At 41.8% G+C, this 21,614-nt stretch overlaps 1 protein-coding gene across 3 annotated transcripts; it reads right to left on the reverse strand.

Annotated features, from left to right (window-relative positions):
* Positions 1 to 490: 490 nt before the first annotated feature.
* On the reverse strand, positions 491 to 11,090 carry slc26a10 (solute carrier family 26 member 10). Of its 3 annotated transcripts, none has more exons than XM_041241871.1 (18): positions 10,826 to 11,090; positions 9,944 to 10,054; positions 9,500 to 9,657; positions 8,971 to 9,135; positions 8,132 to 8,284; positions 7,511 to 7,593; positions 7,106 to 7,253; positions 6,838 to 6,951; positions 6,083 to 6,160; positions 5,850 to 5,945; positions 4,988 to 5,094; positions 4,073 to 4,142; positions 3,369 to 3,548; positions 3,098 to 3,152; positions 2,849 to 2,937; positions 2,316 to 2,370; positions 2,008 to 2,114; positions 491 to 1,286 (listed from the first exon to the last, which is right to left on the reverse strand). In XM_041241871.1, exons 1-18 carry the CDS (start codon positions 11,088 to 11,090, stop codon positions 1,248 to 1,250), a joined length of 2,073 nt encoding a protein of 690 aa, XP_041097805.1. In that variant the 3' UTR covers positions 491 to 1,247. The 3 variants fall into 3 exon arrangements, with proteins under 3 accessions (XP_041097805.1, XP_041097804.1, XP_041097806.1); XM_041241870.1 differs by having other exon boundaries at positions 2,008 to 2,147; XM_041241872.1 differs by lacking the exon at positions 10,826 to 11,090 and adding an exon at positions 10,767 to 10,794 and having other exon boundaries at positions 2,008 to 2,147.
* Between the last annotated feature and the right edge of the window lie 10,524 nt (positions 11,091 to 21,614).

Raw genomic sequence — 21,614 nt, forward strand, 5'->3', positions numbered from 1 at the left:
GTGTCTTTTGATGTTGGCGCCATCTAGTGCACAGCAAGGTATTGCCAGCAAAAGTAAAGGAAACTTTGTTTGCAGATCACTCTATGGCGCTGACCTTGGTCTAGTCTATGGCGATTAGAACTCAAGAGCAGCTCCTGAACTCCTAGTCAAAGCAGCGTAACCCTTTTAAGGTACAAGGAACATGTGTGTCCCATGAAACAGGGTTTAAACTTTACAGACAAGTTGGATCTGGTCATCCAAATGGTCAGTTTCCTCCTTTTGATACTTGAGTCCCTCTCAAATGTATTTTAAGAAGCAGCTGTTTGAATAACTGCTCCATTCCTTGTGTACCCTAAGGGGTTAAAAAGTAATGGGAATGCACTGCTTGCAGTTCTGATTGGTGTGAATCAGAGCTACACACAAATAGGTACCAAGAAGCAACTTTAAAATCATTTTGTTGCAAAATGAGCCCAAGAAAATTAATATTTATCTTGCATGATACCAAGAAAGCTATTTTTAAAAAGCATGTTTATTACCAAGATACTGAAAAACAATGTTCCACTTCACATAAGAAATGGGGCATATAAAAACCAACACAAAGGAATGTTGAACATCGCATTAGGTGCAAATAATTGAAGTCCAGTTTCTATATATAAAGGTAATGCTTTCTAATGAGCAGCACAAATAAATATTAAACTGAAAAGCAACTTCAGTTATTGAATTTTCCTGTTGGTAAACAGGAATGAAATGGGGAAATGTAACCGTATGTAAATGACAAAATAACAACATTATTCCAAAACGTCCTTTTAAGACTTAATAAACATACATCTAGAATATGATGACTTGCAATGATGGATGGACACAAACACCATATTGCATGCTTATGTATTAACATAGAACTGACGTGCAATAAATGTTTAACTGCATGTCAAATAATTCCCTTATTTGTGCCACTCAAAATACATTATTAACAAAAATGCTACATTGAGCTAGCATCCATCCCACTGACAGTAGCACCATTCCAGCAATGGATCATGCCATTGCCTCTGGTACGTAACCGTTGCATTGCCATCGAAGGTCATTTTGGTTGGGCTAGCTGGCCGTGTGGCTGCTAGCCCCAGGTCCGAAGGACTCTGCAGTGGTGCACTGTTCTCGGGGCTTGCGTTCTCTCCTGTACTTCACAGATAAACACACTGTCTCTTTATCTACACTTTCCTAGAGTTGTTACTCCAGCACTTCAAACTGCAAAACAGGCCCAGCTCAGGATCTCACACCCAAATCGTTGCTGTCTTCTCAGACGAGTTCTCCTGTGGATCACGTCAAAATTTTCAGATTAATGCCACTAGCAGAAAAGTCATACTGAACTGGATGGGACTAGAGAAGCTGCACTGTGTTTGAACAACGTGGGCTAGGCTCTCTCAATATATTACTCTGGGTTTTTATCAGCACAATTGATTTTCAGAAGTGAAAACTGCACCCATAATGTTATCCAAACTGAGATGTTTCATTTAGTCCCCTGTTAAGCAACACACACTAGTAAAAAATGAAAGAGCACAGTGTTTGAGTAATCGCTCCAGAGGATTGTTAACATCATAAAACAATTAGGAGCACAAAGAAGACAATGTAATTGTAATCTACATCTCTGGCCAAAAGTTTTGCATCCCCTAGAATTTTAGGATTGAGACATAATTTAAAAAAAAAAAAAAAAAAAACTATGAACATAGTATTTTTAAATATGTAAATCACAGCACCTACAAAGTGATATTGCGAGTGTGTACCGGAAGCCATAATAACAGTACAGTATTTCCTGTTAGATTTCAAAATGTCACATTGTCAGTTCTTTAAGTATTTTGAAAACTACAAAGCGGTATGTAACATTATTTGGCAGGTTTCACTCGACTTTAGCAAAATTAGTTCATTCTATAGGGTGATGCAAAACATTTGGCCAGAGCTGTACTGGGAACATACGAAATGCAAGGATTTGGGAAAGCGATCACTATGGTGTGTAATACTGGTTAGACTGGTTACCTTGAGCTGTTGGATATAGACCACAGCGTCATGCACGGTGACGAAGAGGTGCTGGGGATTCATGTGGTCCATCAGCCCACTATTGGTGAGGATCTTCAAAACACTCTCTATTGGAAAATTAAACAGAGCGATCCAAGTGCCTGTAACATGTTAAAACCCCAGATCGCAGCTTCATTTAGCAATCTCACAATCGGGGGGGGGGGGTTAAACTTATATTTACAAAAAATGTGCCCCGTTTACAAAAACTCTTCACAAACCACTCCTTTAAAAGTGCAGCATACCTTCAATTTAAAAAAAGAAAAACTTACCATTACACATCGCTAGGTATATTCTGACTCCAGCTTTCTGACATTCAATACACATCTAAAAAAAAAAAAAAAAAAAATCTATTACACATGTGTGTGTGTGTGTGTGTGTGTGTGTGTGTGTGTGTGTGCAACATTTTCGCAAATCTGGAGGGGAAATGAGAACTGAATGTATATTTTGGACTAAACCCTACCTAGCCCTTTTAAAAATAGCAATAATAGTGCAATGACACCATTTAACAGCTCTGTGCTCAAAGGCAGTGTTAGCCCACAGGTACAATGATAGACTCCATTTGTAGAATGGAATGGTATTAGTGTGGTTTTCGTATTGAAATATCCAACGCACACGGGCAGTCTGGTCTGGGCAATATCAATAGCAACGTGGATCAGTCCTGGGTCTGGAACAATGTCAGGCTGTGGTCTGCTAATGGTTGTGCTAGCTGGGGTTTCTTCAGGGTGATCCACTGGGATCATAGGGTAGTGTTCTCTCTTCTGTAAGGGAGTGATCAAGAACAATGTCCAGAGAATGCACTTGCCTGTATGAAGAGTCTGGCTCCTGCAACGTCGATGAAGATGACGCTGCTGCAATCGATCAGTACTGCCTGGACCTCTCCGTCTACGATATCTGAGGGGGAAGCATGCACCAGGGGTCAGAGGGGTTGAAACAGGACTGTACAGGAGGAGTTATCCTAAAGGCACGTACAGCCTGCTAGAGAAAGGTATCAACAGCCACCAATAATATGCATAATAGAATTTATTTTTATTTTGTTCGTTGTTGGGTTTACCTGATTTAAAGAGCTCATTTTCTGATGAAAATGAAGCATTTGCAACTCCGCTTTCCTGGAAAAAAAAGAGGCATTAAAAAGACAAATTTTACTTAATCTGAAGCTATCAACATTTACATAATCAAGCACAAGTGAGCGTCCGAACCACTGTGCAAAAGAGCCGGGCTCCTCCGCCTCTGTGGCTACAAGGGACAGAATCCACACCAGCAGCACATCACACAATGCTGTCCTTTACACCAGCACTAAAAGCCCTTAGCCCTGCAATGCTCACCACAGTGGGGATGCTCAAGCTCTCCTTCTTCTCCAGCGCTTTCAGGATCTTCTCTCTCCTTCGTATCCTCTCTGGGGTCAGCCCCAGTAGATTGGTCATCGCCTCACGGAAGAAACTGCGGTTGCCGTAGTAAATGGGCCCGTTGTAGGCCAGGATCTTCACACCAGGGATTTCATAGCACTGGGAAGAGCAATGCAAGATTCAGGGTCAAAGATCTTCAATATAGCCTGACCGAATACTCTTCAATGGCAATGCAAAGGTTATGTACCTCATGATCTCAAAGACAAAGGCGTTTCTTTATAGAAAAATGACAATAACTCAGTATTGGAACAACAGAACCCAGAAGCACTCGGAAGGGTTGCAAAGTCAGTAGAAGAGGAAGGGGAACATAACTAAGAAGTTAAAATGAAGTTGGAGCTACAGAGAAACGTACTGTCTGTTTTATCCCACTGAGACCCTTTGCTGGCTCCCTCAATATATTTCCTATAACAGGTACAGTCATTTTCAATATTGGAATGCAGGAACTCATTTGGGGAGGTTAAAAACGAACCACAAAAATCAAGTTCATAAACCCTTTGCCTCTAGTTGATTGATCTCATGATCCTGATACACTGTGATTTACACCTCTGGCATGATACCTTTGGCAGGTTGATTGGCATTCCCCTGCTGTATTAATAAAACACCACATTGCCTCTTCGCCTCACCTTGCTGTTTTTCTTGATGGGTCTGTAGATTTCTGTATTGGATGCTCTTCCCAGCACAGAGCAGCCAGCCCTAGAAATAGAATTTAAGAGACTACTGTACTCAAATACAGTGTGGAATGGCCAATCGCTTTTCCCCTCACCGCAGTAATTCCCCACACTGCTCAGGAGACTTGAAGATTCAGTGGGTGTCCTCCGATCCCACGACCCAGCCAGCTTCCGTTTTCACCTAGGAACTCGAGAGCGGATGTCAGCGAAGACAACGGCCAGCCCTGCAGGTGTCCGCTCTGAGCTCACTGGGGGCTGTAGCGCAATGAGGATAATCAGTCCCTGTTGGTTTTTCATCTCTAACCCACGGGAATGCCTGGACCAATGCAATACTCCCTTCGGAGTCCCCAGTGAAGACCTGCCTACTTCGCACAGCCAGGACGCGAACCTGCACTGTATAACTCACCCTGCGCACCATGCGGCTGCGCTTCTACCAAGTGAGCCACTCGGGGACCCCCCCCCCAAAAAAAATCATTTCGAGCAATTGCTTATTCGCATTCCAATCGCTGTGTCTCCCATGATTCCAGTAACCAGGAATACACGCAGGCAATTATTTGAGACAAACAGCACTTAATTATTCAATCTGTTAATCTCTTGAGATAACTGCAAGGTCCATGACATATATTTTTACTTTCACCATCCCTCGATCTAAACCCGAGTTTGGTACTCACTCATATCGAAGTCATATTTTAAGATGACGCTTTGTTATTGATTACTGCTGCAGCTATTGCAAGACGCTCCTCTGTAAGGGTGATTGCTGCAGCCGACTGTTTGTCTGATGTATCCGGGAAGCTCTTGGAAGTTATTGCAACTCCAGATCCTGGCTGGAGAATTTTTAAATCGATAAAGAAGATACTGATGTCAGCCTACCTCTGGGTGCGACAGATTACAGTCATCATGGAGAACACGACCCCAACAGCCAGACCCAGGTCCACATTCAGGATTACCACAGACAGCCAGGTCACTAGCCACACCATCTGAAACACACACAGGGCTCACTACCATTGCAGGGACTCCATACTGATCCATAGCAGCCAGCTCCACACCGCCCATATAGTCCCGTCTGGTTTATTACAGGCAGGGCTGGGCCAGTGTGCACACTTGCATATTGGCACTCCTTATAAAACACAATCTAAAATGCATGTCGAGATTGTTGAAAGTTGCTGCTTTGTGCTTGGAAGCGAACAGCTCCTTGGGAGTTGTTGTTCCCAAGTGTGTCTTACTCTAATCTGTTTTTTTTTTTTTTTTTTTTACTGTATGCTGTTGGACTGCGATACCCAGAATGCATTCAACATTATCACATGACCTCCTGTGGAAGTTGTTTTGACTGGAGCTCTGCTTGGTGAGTGCTCTCTAGTTTCAGTTATAAACTTGCATATTTTAGTTAAAATGTTGCAAGCACATGCTTATACTATTTATTGACAGTTTTGTACAGGTAACAATCAGGTGTGTCTTATTAAATTCATAGCAAAACCAGGAATGGATCAAACTGCTGGGCAATGGGAGTCTTATTTCCATCCCTGAAGAATCTCAAACACTTTGGTTAAACTGCTGAATCCCGGTGCCTATGAAGGGATAGTGAAGCTACAACAACTTCTCACCTGCAGCGTTGTCTTTGAAATATACCACAAGATCAGAGAAGGCAGGAAAGGGGATTATAACACACTGTTACCCCTTAGAATAAATCAGCACTGAAAAAAAAAAAAAAAAAAAAAAAAAAAACAACGCTTACAAAGTCAATCTTGCTGATTCTCCAGAGTTCTGGCAGGTCCTGGAATTGCAGAAACATCTGCCGTAGACTGGTTACATTGATACAAGCCAGCACAGCCTGGAAGAGAGAGAGGAAGAACTAGAATCTGAATGAGCCTTCCCTTTAACAGATCACTTTGAGAATAGCAAAATCCGTATAGCCACAGTAACACACTTCTCTCTTATTCCTCCCCTCGGCTGTGGGTTTGTGCTCACCTTTGGTAAGAAGTAAAAGAGTGGACCAACTAGCAGCAGCACGACCAGTACAACCAGGCTGGTGAAAAGTCCCGACAGCTGGGGAGAGAAAGGAGGCATCTGATCAGCACAATGTTGCACCAAACGGGGTTATTCTGTAACAGCTGCTGAAGAGGGCTTCACTTATCTTTTAATGGCCTCTGCAAACTTGTGGGTAGTAAATTATTAAAGGCAGTTTTTTGTGTCGCACACACACACATATATGTAAGCAATAAGATCCAACATGGAGGGCACTACCAGGCATTATGGACCGTTTGGGTAACGGGATGAATTGAATTTTATCCAGTCTGACCCAGTAACGGCAGGCTGATGTATTAATTTCTGTGTCATTAAAAAGATTGGAATGTGCTTTAAATTTACATTTTGTTACAAATACAGTAAAACTGGTGGAGTGATATTGTTGATCTGTTTTTGCGAGGTAACATTCTAAGGGTACCTACTAGGGATCATAACCCTCTAGCTCAGCCAATCAGAGTGCAGGGAATAACAGATTGTTTGCTTTTGCTATGCTTTCCCCATGCTTCAAGTTTTCCTGCAATACATTTTTATAAGCAGTAAGGGCAGAGAGAAGGGAATCCGATTAACCGATTACTGATCGGCATCCCTTTTATTTTGCAAACCCCAAATAGTCGTTGCTGCTGATTATTATCGGTCCGCTACGCGATAGGGAAACAGGTTGCAGCTCTGATGAGAGCCAACAGGCTCGGAGGCCGTACCTGTGTGGCGCCGCCAGCACTCTCCAGGATGTTGGTGGTGGCGAGGGTGGCGGAGCTGGGGAAGCAGCTGAACAGAGAGGACACTGTGTTCGAGATCCCGTGAGCCAGCAACTCCTGAAAACAAAAGAGGTCATCGCACTGGCTCTGAATACCGCTGAGGTCAACTGAATAAACCCCATAGCTGTGCAAACTGGTTCTTTGCTTGCTTTTTGAAATGCAAGCTGCAGAACAGTTGCTGCTGCTAGTCAGGGAGAGTGGGTTAACCGACCTGGTTGGGGTGGATGGTGTAGCCATGCTTGTCTGCGTAGATCATGGCTAGTGACACGGACACGGCGTAGCCCACGAAGGTGATGGCCAGCGTGTCTCCAGCCACGCTCGGCAGCGTCTCCAGAGCAGGGAGCCGTGGGCTAGGGAATCTGCAGAGAGGAGCGAAGCAAGGTCAGAGACCCAACACAGCAACCGTTCAAGTTTGTATCGACGCCCTCACGGACAAAGCCACCGAAACACTCGATGGAAAATCTAAGCACACAAACATTAGATGGAACCAGAAGAACCACTGAAAATAATTTCATAACAGGGGAACAAGAAAGAAAAAACAGTGAAATTTGAACTTGCAAATGCAAGTAAGGCTGCATTTGTTTTGCGGTTTGAGACGTATGTCTGAAAGACCTACCCGGCAGGAATGTGTCCAACAATCTGAATTTCATAAACTGAATCCAAAGAGCAGGCATAGGCAATCCCGGTTGCAACGATAACCTGCAGAATCAGAGACAGGATGTTAACTACAGCTGGGATATTTAGCTAAAACCACATTGACAAGTGTGCATGCCTATTGATATGTACAGCGGCAACACAGATCACTAGATTTAGACCAGTGTTCACACAAAGACTACGTTTATAGTTCAGGAGAAGTGAGTTCTCTCCAATTCATTACCGTGAATATTTGACCAGTCTGATACTCATAGGAATATAGATTGCTGGTTCTAGTGGAGACCATGTAGCTAATATTGCGCAATCTCTATTTTATAATATAATGATTTCCATTGCTGGATTTCCATAATAAGATTATTATTATTATATTATATAAAAAGAACAACGTTAGAAACAAAGCAACACAGCTTGATGAAGACCGAAACAGTGCACTGTTTTTTTAATTTTTAAATGAAAAATAATAAAGAATGGAAATTTGATCTAGGATCTCTAGTGGCATGGTGTTGTCCCGCTATTTTCATCCACTGGGTCTCGTGGCTATCCATTGTGTAACCTGGTTTCAAGACCCAACCCTGACACGTACCATCAGTATTTCCACAGGGATAGGTGTCCTCAGCTTGTGCCGGAAGCGAGTGTTGATCTCCTTCACGGGAATCAGGACACACAGACAGGCCATCGAGATAACCAGCTCTGCCATATTAGTCATGGGCAGAGCTTCAAACACAGACGCCAGCGTCTAAACAGAGAGAGGAGAGCGCATGGATGGGTAAACCTCAAAGTGGCGTGCTCTTACAAGCAGGACCAGCCGCACACGCAACCCAAGCTACCGTACAAAACACAAAAAAGAAACTTGATTCCAATCGACAGCGCTTACTTCTATAATGACACTTTGGTTCTATACTTAGAAATCTTTAGTAAAACTAATAATAGCAATAATAATAATAATAAAAAGCATTGAACTTTGAGAGAGACTTCTAGTCTAAACATTTTCTTTTCGTTTCTACATTTTGCACGACTGTGTGCTTAAGTGTTTATGAGTGTATTTCTCTTATTCTCTTTGCTGTGTCAGGTCTGTGATACCAGGAGCGCTAGATAAAGTACACCCTCAACCTGATCACAGGTAGCCACCATACACTTATAAGCATGTTATAAATCATTAAATCTAGATTTAAAAAAAAAAAAAACAGAAAAGCCGATGTTAACGTACTTAATCTCTTGTGGTTGAAACATTTCGAATGCTTTGTTGCTGGCATCCTGAGGGCGAGAAATTCTAAGTGTAATTGCTGCTAACGAGTTCCAGCAGGGGCTTGATTTATAACAGAGTGTCATAGAGTAGCAGACGCCATGGTTTCGTATGTGTTTTGGAACTGGAATGTGCGTGTTCCTCATTGTTATTGTCGGGGCCTGCTCTCCAGCGCTCACCTTGAAGATGGTGAAGGGCCCAGTGTATCTGGACAGCCTCAGCCCCAGCATGTTCTGCAGCTGGGAGATGGTGACGTGGAAGGCAGCGGCGCTCGTGAAGGCCTTCACAATGGGCTCGGAGAGGTAGGTGGACAGGAAGCCGAGCTGCAGAGCGAACATGCACACCTGCGGGAGGCAACGAGAAACATCACATCACTGTTTAATCACGCGCTTCAGACAGAACTTCGACTGGAATCATCTAACAACAGCTTCAATCTGGACCAACTTAGAACTTAGAGTTCTCCAAACTTTTAGAATTCTTCAATGTTACCAGAATTATCATTCCTAACTCAATAATTCTGAATTTAGAAATTATGTTCATATGCCAATATCAGATTTAACAGGAAAAATCAGATCATTAACAGGAACTGGATGGTTTAATTGGGCCAATTAAACAATTTAGAACAGGGCTTGAACACAGGCCAGGAGGGCCAACTTTATCTTATGACAGCTATAACTATGGAGCCCAGAATATTGTATTAGAACATACCATAATAACCCCCGAGAGAAACGCTACAGCCGCCGCCACGCCTATCTTCTGTGCCTCTAACTCTGCAGCCTCTGGGCTTGTTGAATTCAGATCCACAGGTCTGGGGACCATGCGTTCAACCACTGAGCCAGTCATCAAACTCACCACAGCAAAGGTACCTGGGACACAAAACACCACTGAGCCAGTCAGATACGGACTGCCAAGACCTCAACCTCCACTACAGCCAGTGCGGAAACACAAACATATAAATATAGAATGCAGTAAGCGGTTTTACTGTGGCACACCCAAATCAAAAGGGCATGCATTTGTGTTTTGTGTGTACTATAATTAAATTTAACTCGGATTCCTTTAAGACAAATTCCAATTGATTATTTTTTAAAGCAGCCTAAATTCGAGTTCGGATGGGCTGAATGGCCCCTCTCGTTGGTCCATGTTCTTCCTCACCTGTGGAGACGTGTCGTCCAGTGCCGAACAGAACGTACAGGAGGACTGGGAAGAAGGATGTGTAAAGTCCATAGATTGGGGCCACTGACGTCAGAAGGGCAAACGCCATACCTAGTAAATGCATTGTATGGCAAATGTATAGTCAGTAAACAATATGAGGAGCGCATTTCAATCAAATTCCAATAACACATTCTAACGTAACTTGCAAAGATTTTTTTTTTTCATGGCACTAAGATTTTACGTTACTAAGAAAAAAAAGTATCAAATAAACTTTATTGTGCTTCCGTTTTTATATTGTAAGATTTCAGAATATATTTACAGTAATAGATAGATAGATAGATAGATAGATAGATAGATAGATAGATAGATAGATAATGGGGAAAAAATTGAAAACGTTTTGGATGTACATAAAAGGTTTTAAAACTATATTTAATTGAGGATGTTCTGGACAAAAGCCCTGCTTCAGCAGTGCAGTAAGAAAATTAAACACAGTCCAGCTTGAACCTTTTTTGCGTAAATACAATTTTATCAAATCATTGTTTTCGTGTTTGTGCTGTGCGCTTATGCCTCCTTTCAAACGTGGCAGACCGATAGACTGCTTTGAAAAGGGTTAAAATGACAGTGTTCAGGTCAGCTGGTTCTTGTTATTATTTACCCCAGCTACAAAACTTAAATACTCGCTGAAGCAGAATATTAAAAAGTAAAAATAAATAAATAAATAAATCTAAACTAAAAACTGTCTATAATAAAGAATTTGATAAAAACGGAATTTAAAAATAGTTAATGACATTTGGTTTCATCTGTATAGTTGGGAAAAACTTACACAGCAGAAGCATGGTCTTTTAAGTCATTAAACTGTATTGGCGCGATGGCTCCACTCACCCTGAGGGATATGAACTATACCCACAGTAAAACCAGCGACAGCGTCTCCCAGTATCCACTGCTTCAGTTTGTACCTCGGCAACCAGTTCAGAATGGGGATTCTTTCTCTCAGCGCTTTCACGCACGCATCTTTAGAGCACCTGCAGTTCTTTAAAACCCTCTCCCGAAGCTTCTCGGAGCCCTTCGCCTCCTCCGAGGCGCCGTACAGCTTCTTAAACTGGTCCTCGGTGTAAATGTCACGGTACACAGACACAGGGGAACTCATCGTGGCTCCGACAGGTAAGCTGCAACTATTATTAGTAACTCAAGAAGAGCTCGCGTCTTTTATATAGCTGACAAACTTTGGCAAAAGCTTTTTTTTTTTTTTTTTTTTTTTTTTTAGATTTGTTCCTGTTAGCAGTGCCGGGCCAATAAAACGTCTCTATCGCTGGAAATCCCTTCCTTGAGCCGCTGGAATTGCTTTGGGAAGTCTTTTTTTTTTTGTTGTTGTTCTTCCACATCCCAGGAGATGCATGTGCCCATGCTAACACAATGCGAGAAACTCGCTGCGGTGGGTTTTTTTTCGCATTGTTCCCCAGGGTCGTATTGCATACAATTTTTCAACATAAAAGTTGTTATTATTATTTTTATTTTTTTTTTAATATACACGATTCTGTTCAAATCAATATATAGATCCATTAATTCTATATAAAATACAATTTCACCAAACGTTGAATTAGACAATTCTATTTATTTATTTATTTATTTGTAGTGCTATTTATTTGATGTGTATCTTAACTGAACCTACAATGTAAAATGCATTATCTGTGTCTTTACAAAAAACAAACACATACAAAAAAATGTAAGTGCAATTAAGAAAGTCCGTTTTATGAAATGGTTCTACAGTCTAGTAACTGCTATTCGGTTATCGTTGGGAACTGGGTTATGATAAAATATTAGAGATGGATTTCTCATTAATAACCCCAATAAAACAAACACTAATGTTATTTTAGATAAGGTAAGCTAAGCTAAGTGAAACCAGACTCGAGGAAGCCATGTGTGCACCATATTCAAATACCTTATCCAAGTAAAATAAAATGACACAAAAAAGTCCATGCTCCGATATCCCTGTTCAATGATTGTCAGAGAGGGGGTGGTTGTGCTTTCAGAGGGGGGGGGAGGGTGCAAACAATGGTGGAAACCTTATCAAAGGCTCTCAACATGTAGGAAATGCGATCAGGTATAGCTCACTGCTTCCCTGATCACATTGTCCCAGATACATGTCTTCAGCTCCACTCAGGTCTAAAGCTTGCATTCACAGCTTTGTAACTGGCTCTTTGGAAGTGCTTCGTTCTTTCCTGGCTATAGCTGGCAATACACAGAGGTAGAAATACACAAGAGAACAGGCCACTCTGATCAGGTGGATGACGTTCCAGCTAAGACCGTTATTAGTTAATCTGAATGCTTACTCGTCCATTCTTCATTGATTTCTGCTTCCAAATCCTTCAGGGATGTTCTCTAGACCAAAGTGACGTACTGTTACGGCCAAACACCACACTATAAAATGAATACATTTTGCTTCATAAAGTCGAGTGAAAGCTGCTGAAGAATGTTGTTAACACGTTGAATCGTGTGCCGCTTTGTAGTTTCCACACTGACAAAAAATTGAAAAATGCTGCATTTCAACATCTAACACGAAATACTGTACTACTGTCATGGCTTCTGATAGATTTTTTAGTGATCTCATTTTGTATTGATGATAAATAAGAGTTCAGTTGTGTTCATATGGTTTTTCTTTTTAATGGTGTTCCAATCCTAAACTTATAGACTATGCTAAACTTTGGGCTTGTTTCTTTTCAACATTCATTTTTCAGGGGCTCTCAAAACACTGCAGTAAATCACTCATCTTAAACCTATTTATTTTTGAGCCAGACACTTTACTGAAACATCTTGCAAGTGGAATCCAAAAGTTACTGCGCCTTATATGAATGCATCCAACAAACGCATTGACACAGGTGCGCGGGTCTCCAAAATAAACGGAAAGCAGGCAGAGCCCTGTTAATTGAGCAATTGCAGGGACTTTGCTACTCAATGCAACCTTTTTCAATGTAATATCTGCTTCTGGCCAGCAGCTCATCAAATGTGATATTCAGGCTAAGGAAAATCAATCATACCCAACAATTTCCTCCTGCCAACCCACTCATTCAGATCAGCTGGTCAGAAACAACTCCTAAACTGAAGGTGGTGAAACCTGATATGTGACTAAGAGGTTGCATTGTGTTCCAATGTATTAAATACATAAGGTCATGCTTTTTTTTTTTTTTTTTTTTTTTTTTTTTTTAAATAAATGTTGAAAACGAGTAAGCCAACTTATAAAACACCACCTTTCAAAAAATAAATAAATAAATTCAGATTTTGTGAAAGTGAAGTGAGGACGGCTTCACATCTGGGCTTCAGTTCACAGCGTGACACTAATATGCTTCCCCAGCCTTCAGGAGTCATTTCAGAAGCAGTGGCTGCTGGGCTGGTCAGTAAGCATGGAAAACATCAATCTAACCAGCAACAGAGCGCCACACAAAACACAAAGCAAACCCCGAAACGTTGGTCACCTTTGATCCTAACTGCGTTTCATTTACTGTCAGCATCCTCTGATTATAGTTTATAGACGTGTCATGTTTTGTGAATTTCTTTTATGAGAAATGATGAATGATGTGCAGAACAAAAGACTTTGATTTAAAAAAAAATAATAATAAAAAAAAAAATTGTAATGTTCTCTTCCTGTTTTCCTCGAGTCAGTTGTTTCGGCGTGAACAGATTAGGAAATGAAACTTTATGTGTTTAAGCCAGGGGACAGTATGAGAGCGGAATAGATGCTTACGACACATTCTCTCCAGTGTTCTGAGAATCCAATACTGTGCTCTGCTGAGCTGCAGCTGCGTCTTTGACCATACGTGTATCTGACTCTCACAGCAAAGGACAGAACCCATGCCTCTCCCTTGATACCACTGCAGTTCTTCTGATTGTGTAGTTGTGCAATTTCGGATTCTGCCCTTGACGCTGGTGTTACATTTGTATTGTTTGCCAAGGTTTTTGTTTTGCTGGAGAACATGAAATTGTAACAAATTGTTTGCAAGTTAAATCATTTGTAGTTAGCCAATCTTGTTGTTATTTCTTTTTCCTTTAATGATTCGAAATTTCATTTTAATAATCTAGGTCAGATTGATCATTGGCCAAAGTGTCATCAATAGTTTCCCCTTGGAATTCTGATGAAGTTATGGGTGAAAACTTCCATCAATGTGGAGGGATCGAGTTCTGCCAGCCTGCCATCCTAACTGAGTCGCAAACTGGCTGATTTCAAACCAAGTCAGTGGCAGATGGAAACCTTAAAACGCTGTCTTTTAATCTAACTTCTCTTGTGAAATACACACCCACACTGATACACACACACACACACGCACACACTGACACACACACACACACGCACACACACACACACACACACACGCACACACACACACACTTCGTATCTGTCTCTCGGGTCAGACCTTATTATCTCGTGGGCTATTCTTCCCAGTCTGGGTGGGTCAGGCTGATTTTTAAATTCCTCCTATTGTTCGGAGAGTTTCTTATCTCATCTTAGTGCCGCCTGCCTTGTCCTTCTAGCACGTCCTGCAGGTTCTGATCCCAGTGCTGCACAGCCCCTCACACAGACCCCATTGTTCACGGACGAGCCCCTGTGGTCCGACGAACCCCTCAGGACCCAGCGGGGTCACTGGCCCAGAGCCACTTGGCAGGTCTGCTGCCGGGGATGTTGTTTGCTCTTTGCTCTGCAGCGAAGCCACTTCAAAAACCAGACAACTGATAGAGCAGGCAGCAGCAGGCATGTTTTTCCACTCGACTGAAATTGTATTTAGAGGAATAAAATCAATTGCGGGATCGCAAAAACCTCGATGTCAGATAGCCAAAGAAAATGAAAGTGGGGTTACCTGGGATACACCTCAATTGTAACAGTTTAGAAATGGCAGGAAGGAGTCCTTACGTTATTGCTCTGAGTAATCCAGACCATGTAGCTAAAACCACACACTGGATATTTTATAATAGCTAGTTCCATTATTGGGTCATTTTCCCAAGTATTCCAATACTGACCACAATAGAGGTGAAAAACCACACCAATAGATTGTAGATCAAATTTCCATTCTTTATTCTTTATAATTGAAAAAGAACTGAAACATGCTTTGTTTTAAACTTTTTTTTTTTAAAGAAAGGAAATTTGATCTACGATCTATTGGTCTAGCCCAGGGCTTCTCAACCCTGGTTCTGGGGGGACCCCCCCTGTGTGTCTGCTGGTTTTCATTCCAACCGTCCTCTCATTTACTTAATGAGACCTTTTTTCTTGTTTTCAGCTCTTAAACAGTTGCAGATTTCAAGTTAGCTGTAACATTGTGAACTCTGCAACTGTTTAAGAGCTGAAAACAATTAAAAAATGGTCTAATTAAGCAAATTATTAGTTCAATTAAGGGTTTATTTAAGCGATTGAGAGTTAAGTTGGAATGAAAACCAGAAGACACAGGGGGGGGGGGTCCCCTGGACCGGGTTCGAGAACCCCTGGTCTAGCCTTTCAAATTATTTTATAATGACAGCTTGCACCTTTGCTCTCACAAAAAGGCCATTAATGACCACTGGCCAGATAGATATAGAGCCTTAAAAAACAAATGTGTTACATTCTCTGTTTTTTTGTTCTGTTCTCTTACTAGTTTGTCTTGTTTGCAAACATCTTAATGGGTCCTATTGCTCAAATAACGTGTTTTTTGTGTTTTGTGATGTCTGTGTCGCTTTGACTGTGAGTTCAGGACTGTCCTAACAATCAAACATGCAATGCAATGTATTTGAAACTACATCAAAGCTGCATCTCTCTGTTATGAGGAAGTTTCAGCTTCAGGCAATAGATCTTGGTTGACACACGTGCTGTGCCTGGGTTGTGTTGCTAGTTCTTTAGCACAGTAAAGAAGGTCGCGTGCTCTCCTTTCTCCTCCCTCCACCTTCCTGTTCTGTCTTATTTGGGAAGACTCTCCTTTCCGTTCTTTAAGAGTCTAAGTCAGTGGCGCCCAAGCAAGGTAAAAATAGGACTTCCACTTAGCATGTGTGCTGACCTAGTTCTGCAATATGATTTTACATACCGTCACTGTGCATGGATCCTACTTCACATGAACACTGACATTTCGGCAAAAAAAAACAACAAAAAAAGTCTTCTAATCACAGAGTCAGAGCAAGCAGGGGTGGGGTCCTTTCCTGGTCTGGCCTGGAGTGTGCCTGTATTGTTTATTTCATTTTTTTTTTTTTTTTTTTTTCATTTACAAGCTTTGACACAACCTTGAACCTCATTGTGAAAGTGCTTTCGCATTGTTTGTCCAGAAGCGTGAATTCGCTTTCCACACAATTGAAGCGAAATCAAAGGCAGACTGCCCCACCACTGTAACGACAGTCACAAGTGTTGTCTGGGGAACAGAGCGGAACGGTTAAAAGAGCTCACAGTGCTTTTGTCATTTATTAATATTGTCATCACCATACAGGCTGGAAATACACAGAGGTTTCAATGACCTGTTTCGACTAGAAGCCTCTTCAACTGAAGACATTGACAAAGACTTCTAGTTAAAACATTTGTCATTGAATGCATTTAGTCTGTTTTAGTATCTCCAAACTAAATACTGTAGAAAAATGTGGCTGAAACAACCTAATTCCAATAAAAGGCTTTGAACGAGTGCGGGACAGTTTGTTCAAGGTTGTGCTCAAACGCGGCCAGGCAAAGCAGCTACCGACAATAAGACACGAAACCCCGATCCACGAGCGGATGAGAATGGGAAGCATATATGGGAGCTGCTGAAAATCAAAGTCTGTACATTATAAACCAAAACACTATCCCCCCTCCTTATTTACAAGACCTGCTACCTTTCTGTTTCCAAATGAACCCTCTGCTTGCAAGTAATGTCCTGAGACTCAAATGACCATTTTCGCAGGTAGCTTTCCAGGCTTCTGATTGTCAACACCAGCGTTTGCCTTTATGTTGTCACTCCTCAGTTGTGTAATTCCCCTTTCTCGCAGCTGTTGAAACGGTAGAGAGTGAGTGAGCGCTGAGGGAGGGTGAAGTACCCATTCAGAGTACCTTGCTAGCTCCACGCGTCACAATCTCAGAGTTCAGACCAGTTCAGCCATAGCCAATGTGTCACGCTACTAACAGTGCGGCTCCAGGCTGCTATACCAGAGCAGGGAGGCACGAGATGAGGGCTGTTAAATACCAGCTCCCTGTCTCTGTGAAGTTGAATTAGTCCCTGCTTTTAGGAGTCCGACAACAGGCCCTAACTCTGGAAAAACAATGGCACAACACTGTATGAATCTGCAATGTCAAATACGACCGCCACGTTGATTTGATTTGAATAGTCTCCAGTGGGAGCCCAGCCCAGTCAAGCCAAGCCAAAAATAAAACCTACAACCTTGGGGTTCTAGTAGGAAATTATGTTTTTGAGACATTGTTTTTAGAATAAGCTGTGTGTGTGTGATTGCATTATTTAAAGAAAAAAGTCTATTTTTGGAACAAATCTGTTCCAAATGTTATGCTATCAGCTCCTATTTCCTCTTTATAATCCATTAGGCTTGTCAGAGCTTTACTAGTCTCTGTCCAAAAGAGTTTAGGGTTAACAGCTTTGGCCAGAAGTTTTGCATCACCCTATAAAAGCAACTAATTTTGCTTTATAAAATCGAATGAAACCTGCCGAGTGCCGTTAGACTTCTGCAACATCACTTTGTAGTTTCTTTGATTTACATGATGTTGAATACAAGATCTAAATTATGTTCATATAGTTTTGTTTTTTTAATTATGTCTCAATCCTAAAAGTCTAGGTGATGCAAAACTTTTGGCTCCGAACTTCACAAGTGGCTAAACAACACATTGCAACAGAACTGTGAAATCAGTCTGGTCTCCCGGTACTGAGTGCTATTGTCTCTCTGTGTTCCTTGATGAAGAGCTATCCTGTCTCGCCCTCTGCCCTGACAGACACACACTAAACTAAACACAGCCAGGGTTGAAGGGGAGGCTGTGCAGTAAACACACATCCTCCCAGCGCTCCTCGAGGGATACACCTTCGAGCAAAGCCAAGAATGAGTGAGGGAGCCACGTTTCACCCAGAACTATCAGCCACACAGTGGTGCTCAGTTTAGAAATACTGAAAGAAACTGAAATTCAATTACAAACATTTCGGCTTTTTTTGGTATTTTTTAAAGGAAGCCATGTACTTTTTTTAAAAAAGTGAACGCTTTGTGAATGAATCTAGCATAGCTGCCGTTCCAGAAGCGATCCCTGAAGTTATGATACAGCAAATGTCCTTAAATACTTAAATACAATACAAATTTAAATAACAACGTACACATAAAATGTCCCCTTCTTGTACCGGACAGAGCGATCTTTAGCAGAAATATTTCTGATCTTTGATGCCGCTGCTGTCTTTTTCATTGAAGACATTTTAAAGAAATTGTGCAGCTCTATGCAGTGTGTTCAATCATTTATTGGAAGCAAACCAGCTGCCAGATTCCTAAGTGTGACATTATGAAGGCATAATGTTACAAACACCATCTGATTTTTGTCCATGCTGGATGCTGATTCAAGCCCAGAAGCAGTAAACAGGAGGGTGTCGACAGCAAGCATCTGAAGTGCGCGTTTCAGCACAGCCTGGGTTCACGGTCTGATGTGTGACCCACGGATGTCCTGCCTTGTATTGATTGCCCCTGATCTGCGCTGTGCCTGTTTGTAGTCAGGGGGCTGTTGACGTCAAACTGAGAGAAGTAGTCGAAGCCTCTCCTTGTGTCTCTGTGTCTAGGTTCCTCCACCCCCCCTCCCAAACCCCCCACCCCCCCGGACTGGCAGAGCCTCACTAAACAGTGCCTGAGTTTGTGGAGCAGGCCTGTCAATGACAAGGCCTCGTTACCCTGGCGACCCCCCCAGGCACTTCCTGTTTGTGACAGGCCTCAGCGAGAAGGAGAAACATTGAAGGTGGCTGCAGGAATGGAAAAAGTGCCCAAAGGCTTTGGCTTCAGTGCGCCGGTCGTGTTAACACATTTATTTCTGACGGAAGCAAAGTGCCATTTCTCTGGTCAGCTTTTTTCATACAGAAAACGTTCCGCTTGGCGTACGAAAGTTCCGATTTGTAAAATGACTCCATACAGCTGAACTCTAAAACTACGATACTCTATACATTAATACCAGGGGTGTGCGGAGAGTCAGAATTCCCTTTAAGAAGTGTTGATCGGCAGCTATTACAATTGTGAATGTGTAACTTGTAACTGTAACTTTTTAAAAGTAGCTTCCCCAACACCGGCTGCAGTTCTGTCAGCAGTTTGATTGAATCGATTTCCCCAACTCACTCTGAAGGAGGAAGCTACCTCCAATGAGCATGGGGGCATGATTTAAAAAGCAAGCAAACATGTGAATACTTGATGAAAATATACAGTGAATTCATTTATATAAAGCAGTCATACAAAAACATGACAAAGATGGGACTGGCAGCAGCAGCAGAATCATAATGGAAAACGAGACCTTGACTGGTTTCATAGTGCACAAGCAAAAGGGAAATAAGTGACTGCTGCATCAATGCTAGATCCTGCGATAGCAATCCATCACCTTTCACAGCAAGCTCCACATTGAACATGATCTGCGGAATGGGGCAGTCTTAAATGAGTGATTTCTGAATAGCCTACCGGTCTCCTCACAGATTCCCATCTCACAGCCCTTCAAAGAGCCTGGCCAGGGGCTCCGGCTGCCTGCACAAAGACCCTCCTTTCCTTGTCTTTCACGTCCTCGCCATTCAGGGGGGCTTAACCACCTGTGAAGGTTCGAAGGCTGTCCCTGGTGATTCCAGATTGGTTTCAGGAGCTCTGTAGTCTTTTGTCTGCGTCCTTTATCTCATCTGTTTGAAACAAGGTACCCAGCCAGGATTTCTTTGGTTGGACAACTCGAAATGAATAACTAAAGCAAGCAGCGATGATGGTTTGTTCCACCTGAAACCATATTGCAAAAAAAGAACGTGCTTGATATGAATGAGTTTCCCAAAGCATTGGTATAGCTAAAGAGAATACTTTATTTAACAAGGTCTGAATTCAGTCTGAAATTGCAAGAGCTGCTAGTGGGATCTGCAAACTGGATTGCACGAGTCGATTGGGTGACTCAGCTTTCTCTCCAAGCAGTAATGTTTTTTACCGCTGGTACCAAAAACTTAAGCACACTTTTGAGTCATCAAATGAACCCTTTTAGTTGCTTGCTATTAGTCTTGTTGCATTTTCCTTGCACTATAAATTGGCATGTTGACATTGGCACCATGAAAACCATGCTGCCCTGGTGATGGAATAGTCCAGAATCATAGAATAGGAGATGCAACAGAAAGGAGAGAAGCAGAAGAGGCCTGCTTAACGATAACACTATGTAACACAAGTTTTGTTCCTGGGTAGTAAGTGTTATTTCCTAATTGCTTATGCCTCAAAAGTATAGAAAATGGCTATTATTCCCCACAAACTTTGCTTTTGTGACCAGGACAGTGATATTTCAAAATATCACTATTTCCAATGGGAAAACAGGCAATTGTGTGTCTTTTCGTTCACATAAAGTCAGAAAAAAACAACATATGAATCCAAATTAACATGTATTTATACTAAAGTAATACAAAGATGACTACAAAAGATTTAGAAGTGAGTAGTTTTTCAAGATTTACAATTATACTGTAAATACAGTATAATTGTAAATCTCGAAAAACAACTCACTTCTAAATCTTTTGTAGTCATCCTTGTATTACTTTAGTATAAATACATGTTAATTGTTAATGTCCTGGTCACAAAAGCAAAGTTTGTGGGGAATAATAGCCATTTTCTATACTTTTGAGGCATAAGCAATTAGGAAATAACACTTACTACCCAGGAACAAAAAAAAATAATGTTTTCTTTTTACACAGTGTAACCAGAGTGCAGCGCTCCCTGTCACAGCGCTGGCGTTCAAACAGGAGCTGACATAATGGGGCTGCTGAAACTCTGTGTTGAGTGAGCAGGACTGTAGGAAGTAGACTTGCACAGGCAAGAGTCCTGTGGTAATAATAATAATAATAATAATAATAATAATAATAAGTTGTAGTAGTAGCAGGATTAGTATTGCTTGTTTTAGATCACCGTACTAAAGTATAAATACACTTGAATTCTTGTTTTTCTGTTAAATCCAATGCCGTTTTATTGGCCCGTTGCAGCTTTAAAAGCCAGCCTGTTTGGAATCGAGGATTTCAGGATCGGTAGGTTCTGGTTTGACGCTGGTGTGAGTGTGCCGCGGTGCTGAGTGACCTGACAGAGGAGGCATTGTGTCCGGGAGATCAATAGGGCGCTTGTTAAGACGGTAGGCTCCTCTCGTTATCATCACGGTTGAAGGTATTTGTGTGTGACCGGCTCTGGTGCAGGTGTCTTGTAAACTAGCTTGCTCCCAACCCAAAATGGAAGCATTTGCTAAATTATTGCTAAGCCCAATTACTTTGTTTATTCATCTTTTTTTAAATTTTTGTCTTATTTATTTATTCAGTATGTGTCTCATGTTTTCTTCTAAACTGCTTATTTTGAAAACTGGAGTAATATTCCTAGTGGAAGAGACAGGTATTACAGGTCAACAGGATGCCTTTGAAGTTGCAACGACTGAGCAGAGGTCCAGAGAAGGGCAGGCAGGGTACAAAAGACATCAGTTTAACATGAAAGCCTTGTAGCTTTGCTTGAATTACAGCATGAAGCAATTGATTAA

This window comes from Polyodon spathula, unplaced genomic scaffold, assembly GCF_017654505.1.
Source record: "Polyodon spathula isolate WHYD16114869_AA unplaced genomic scaffold, ASM1765450v1 scaffolds_825, whole genome shotgun sequence".
NCBI lineage: Eukaryota > Metazoa > Chordata > Actinopteri > Acipenseriformes > Polyodontidae > Polyodon > Polyodon spathula.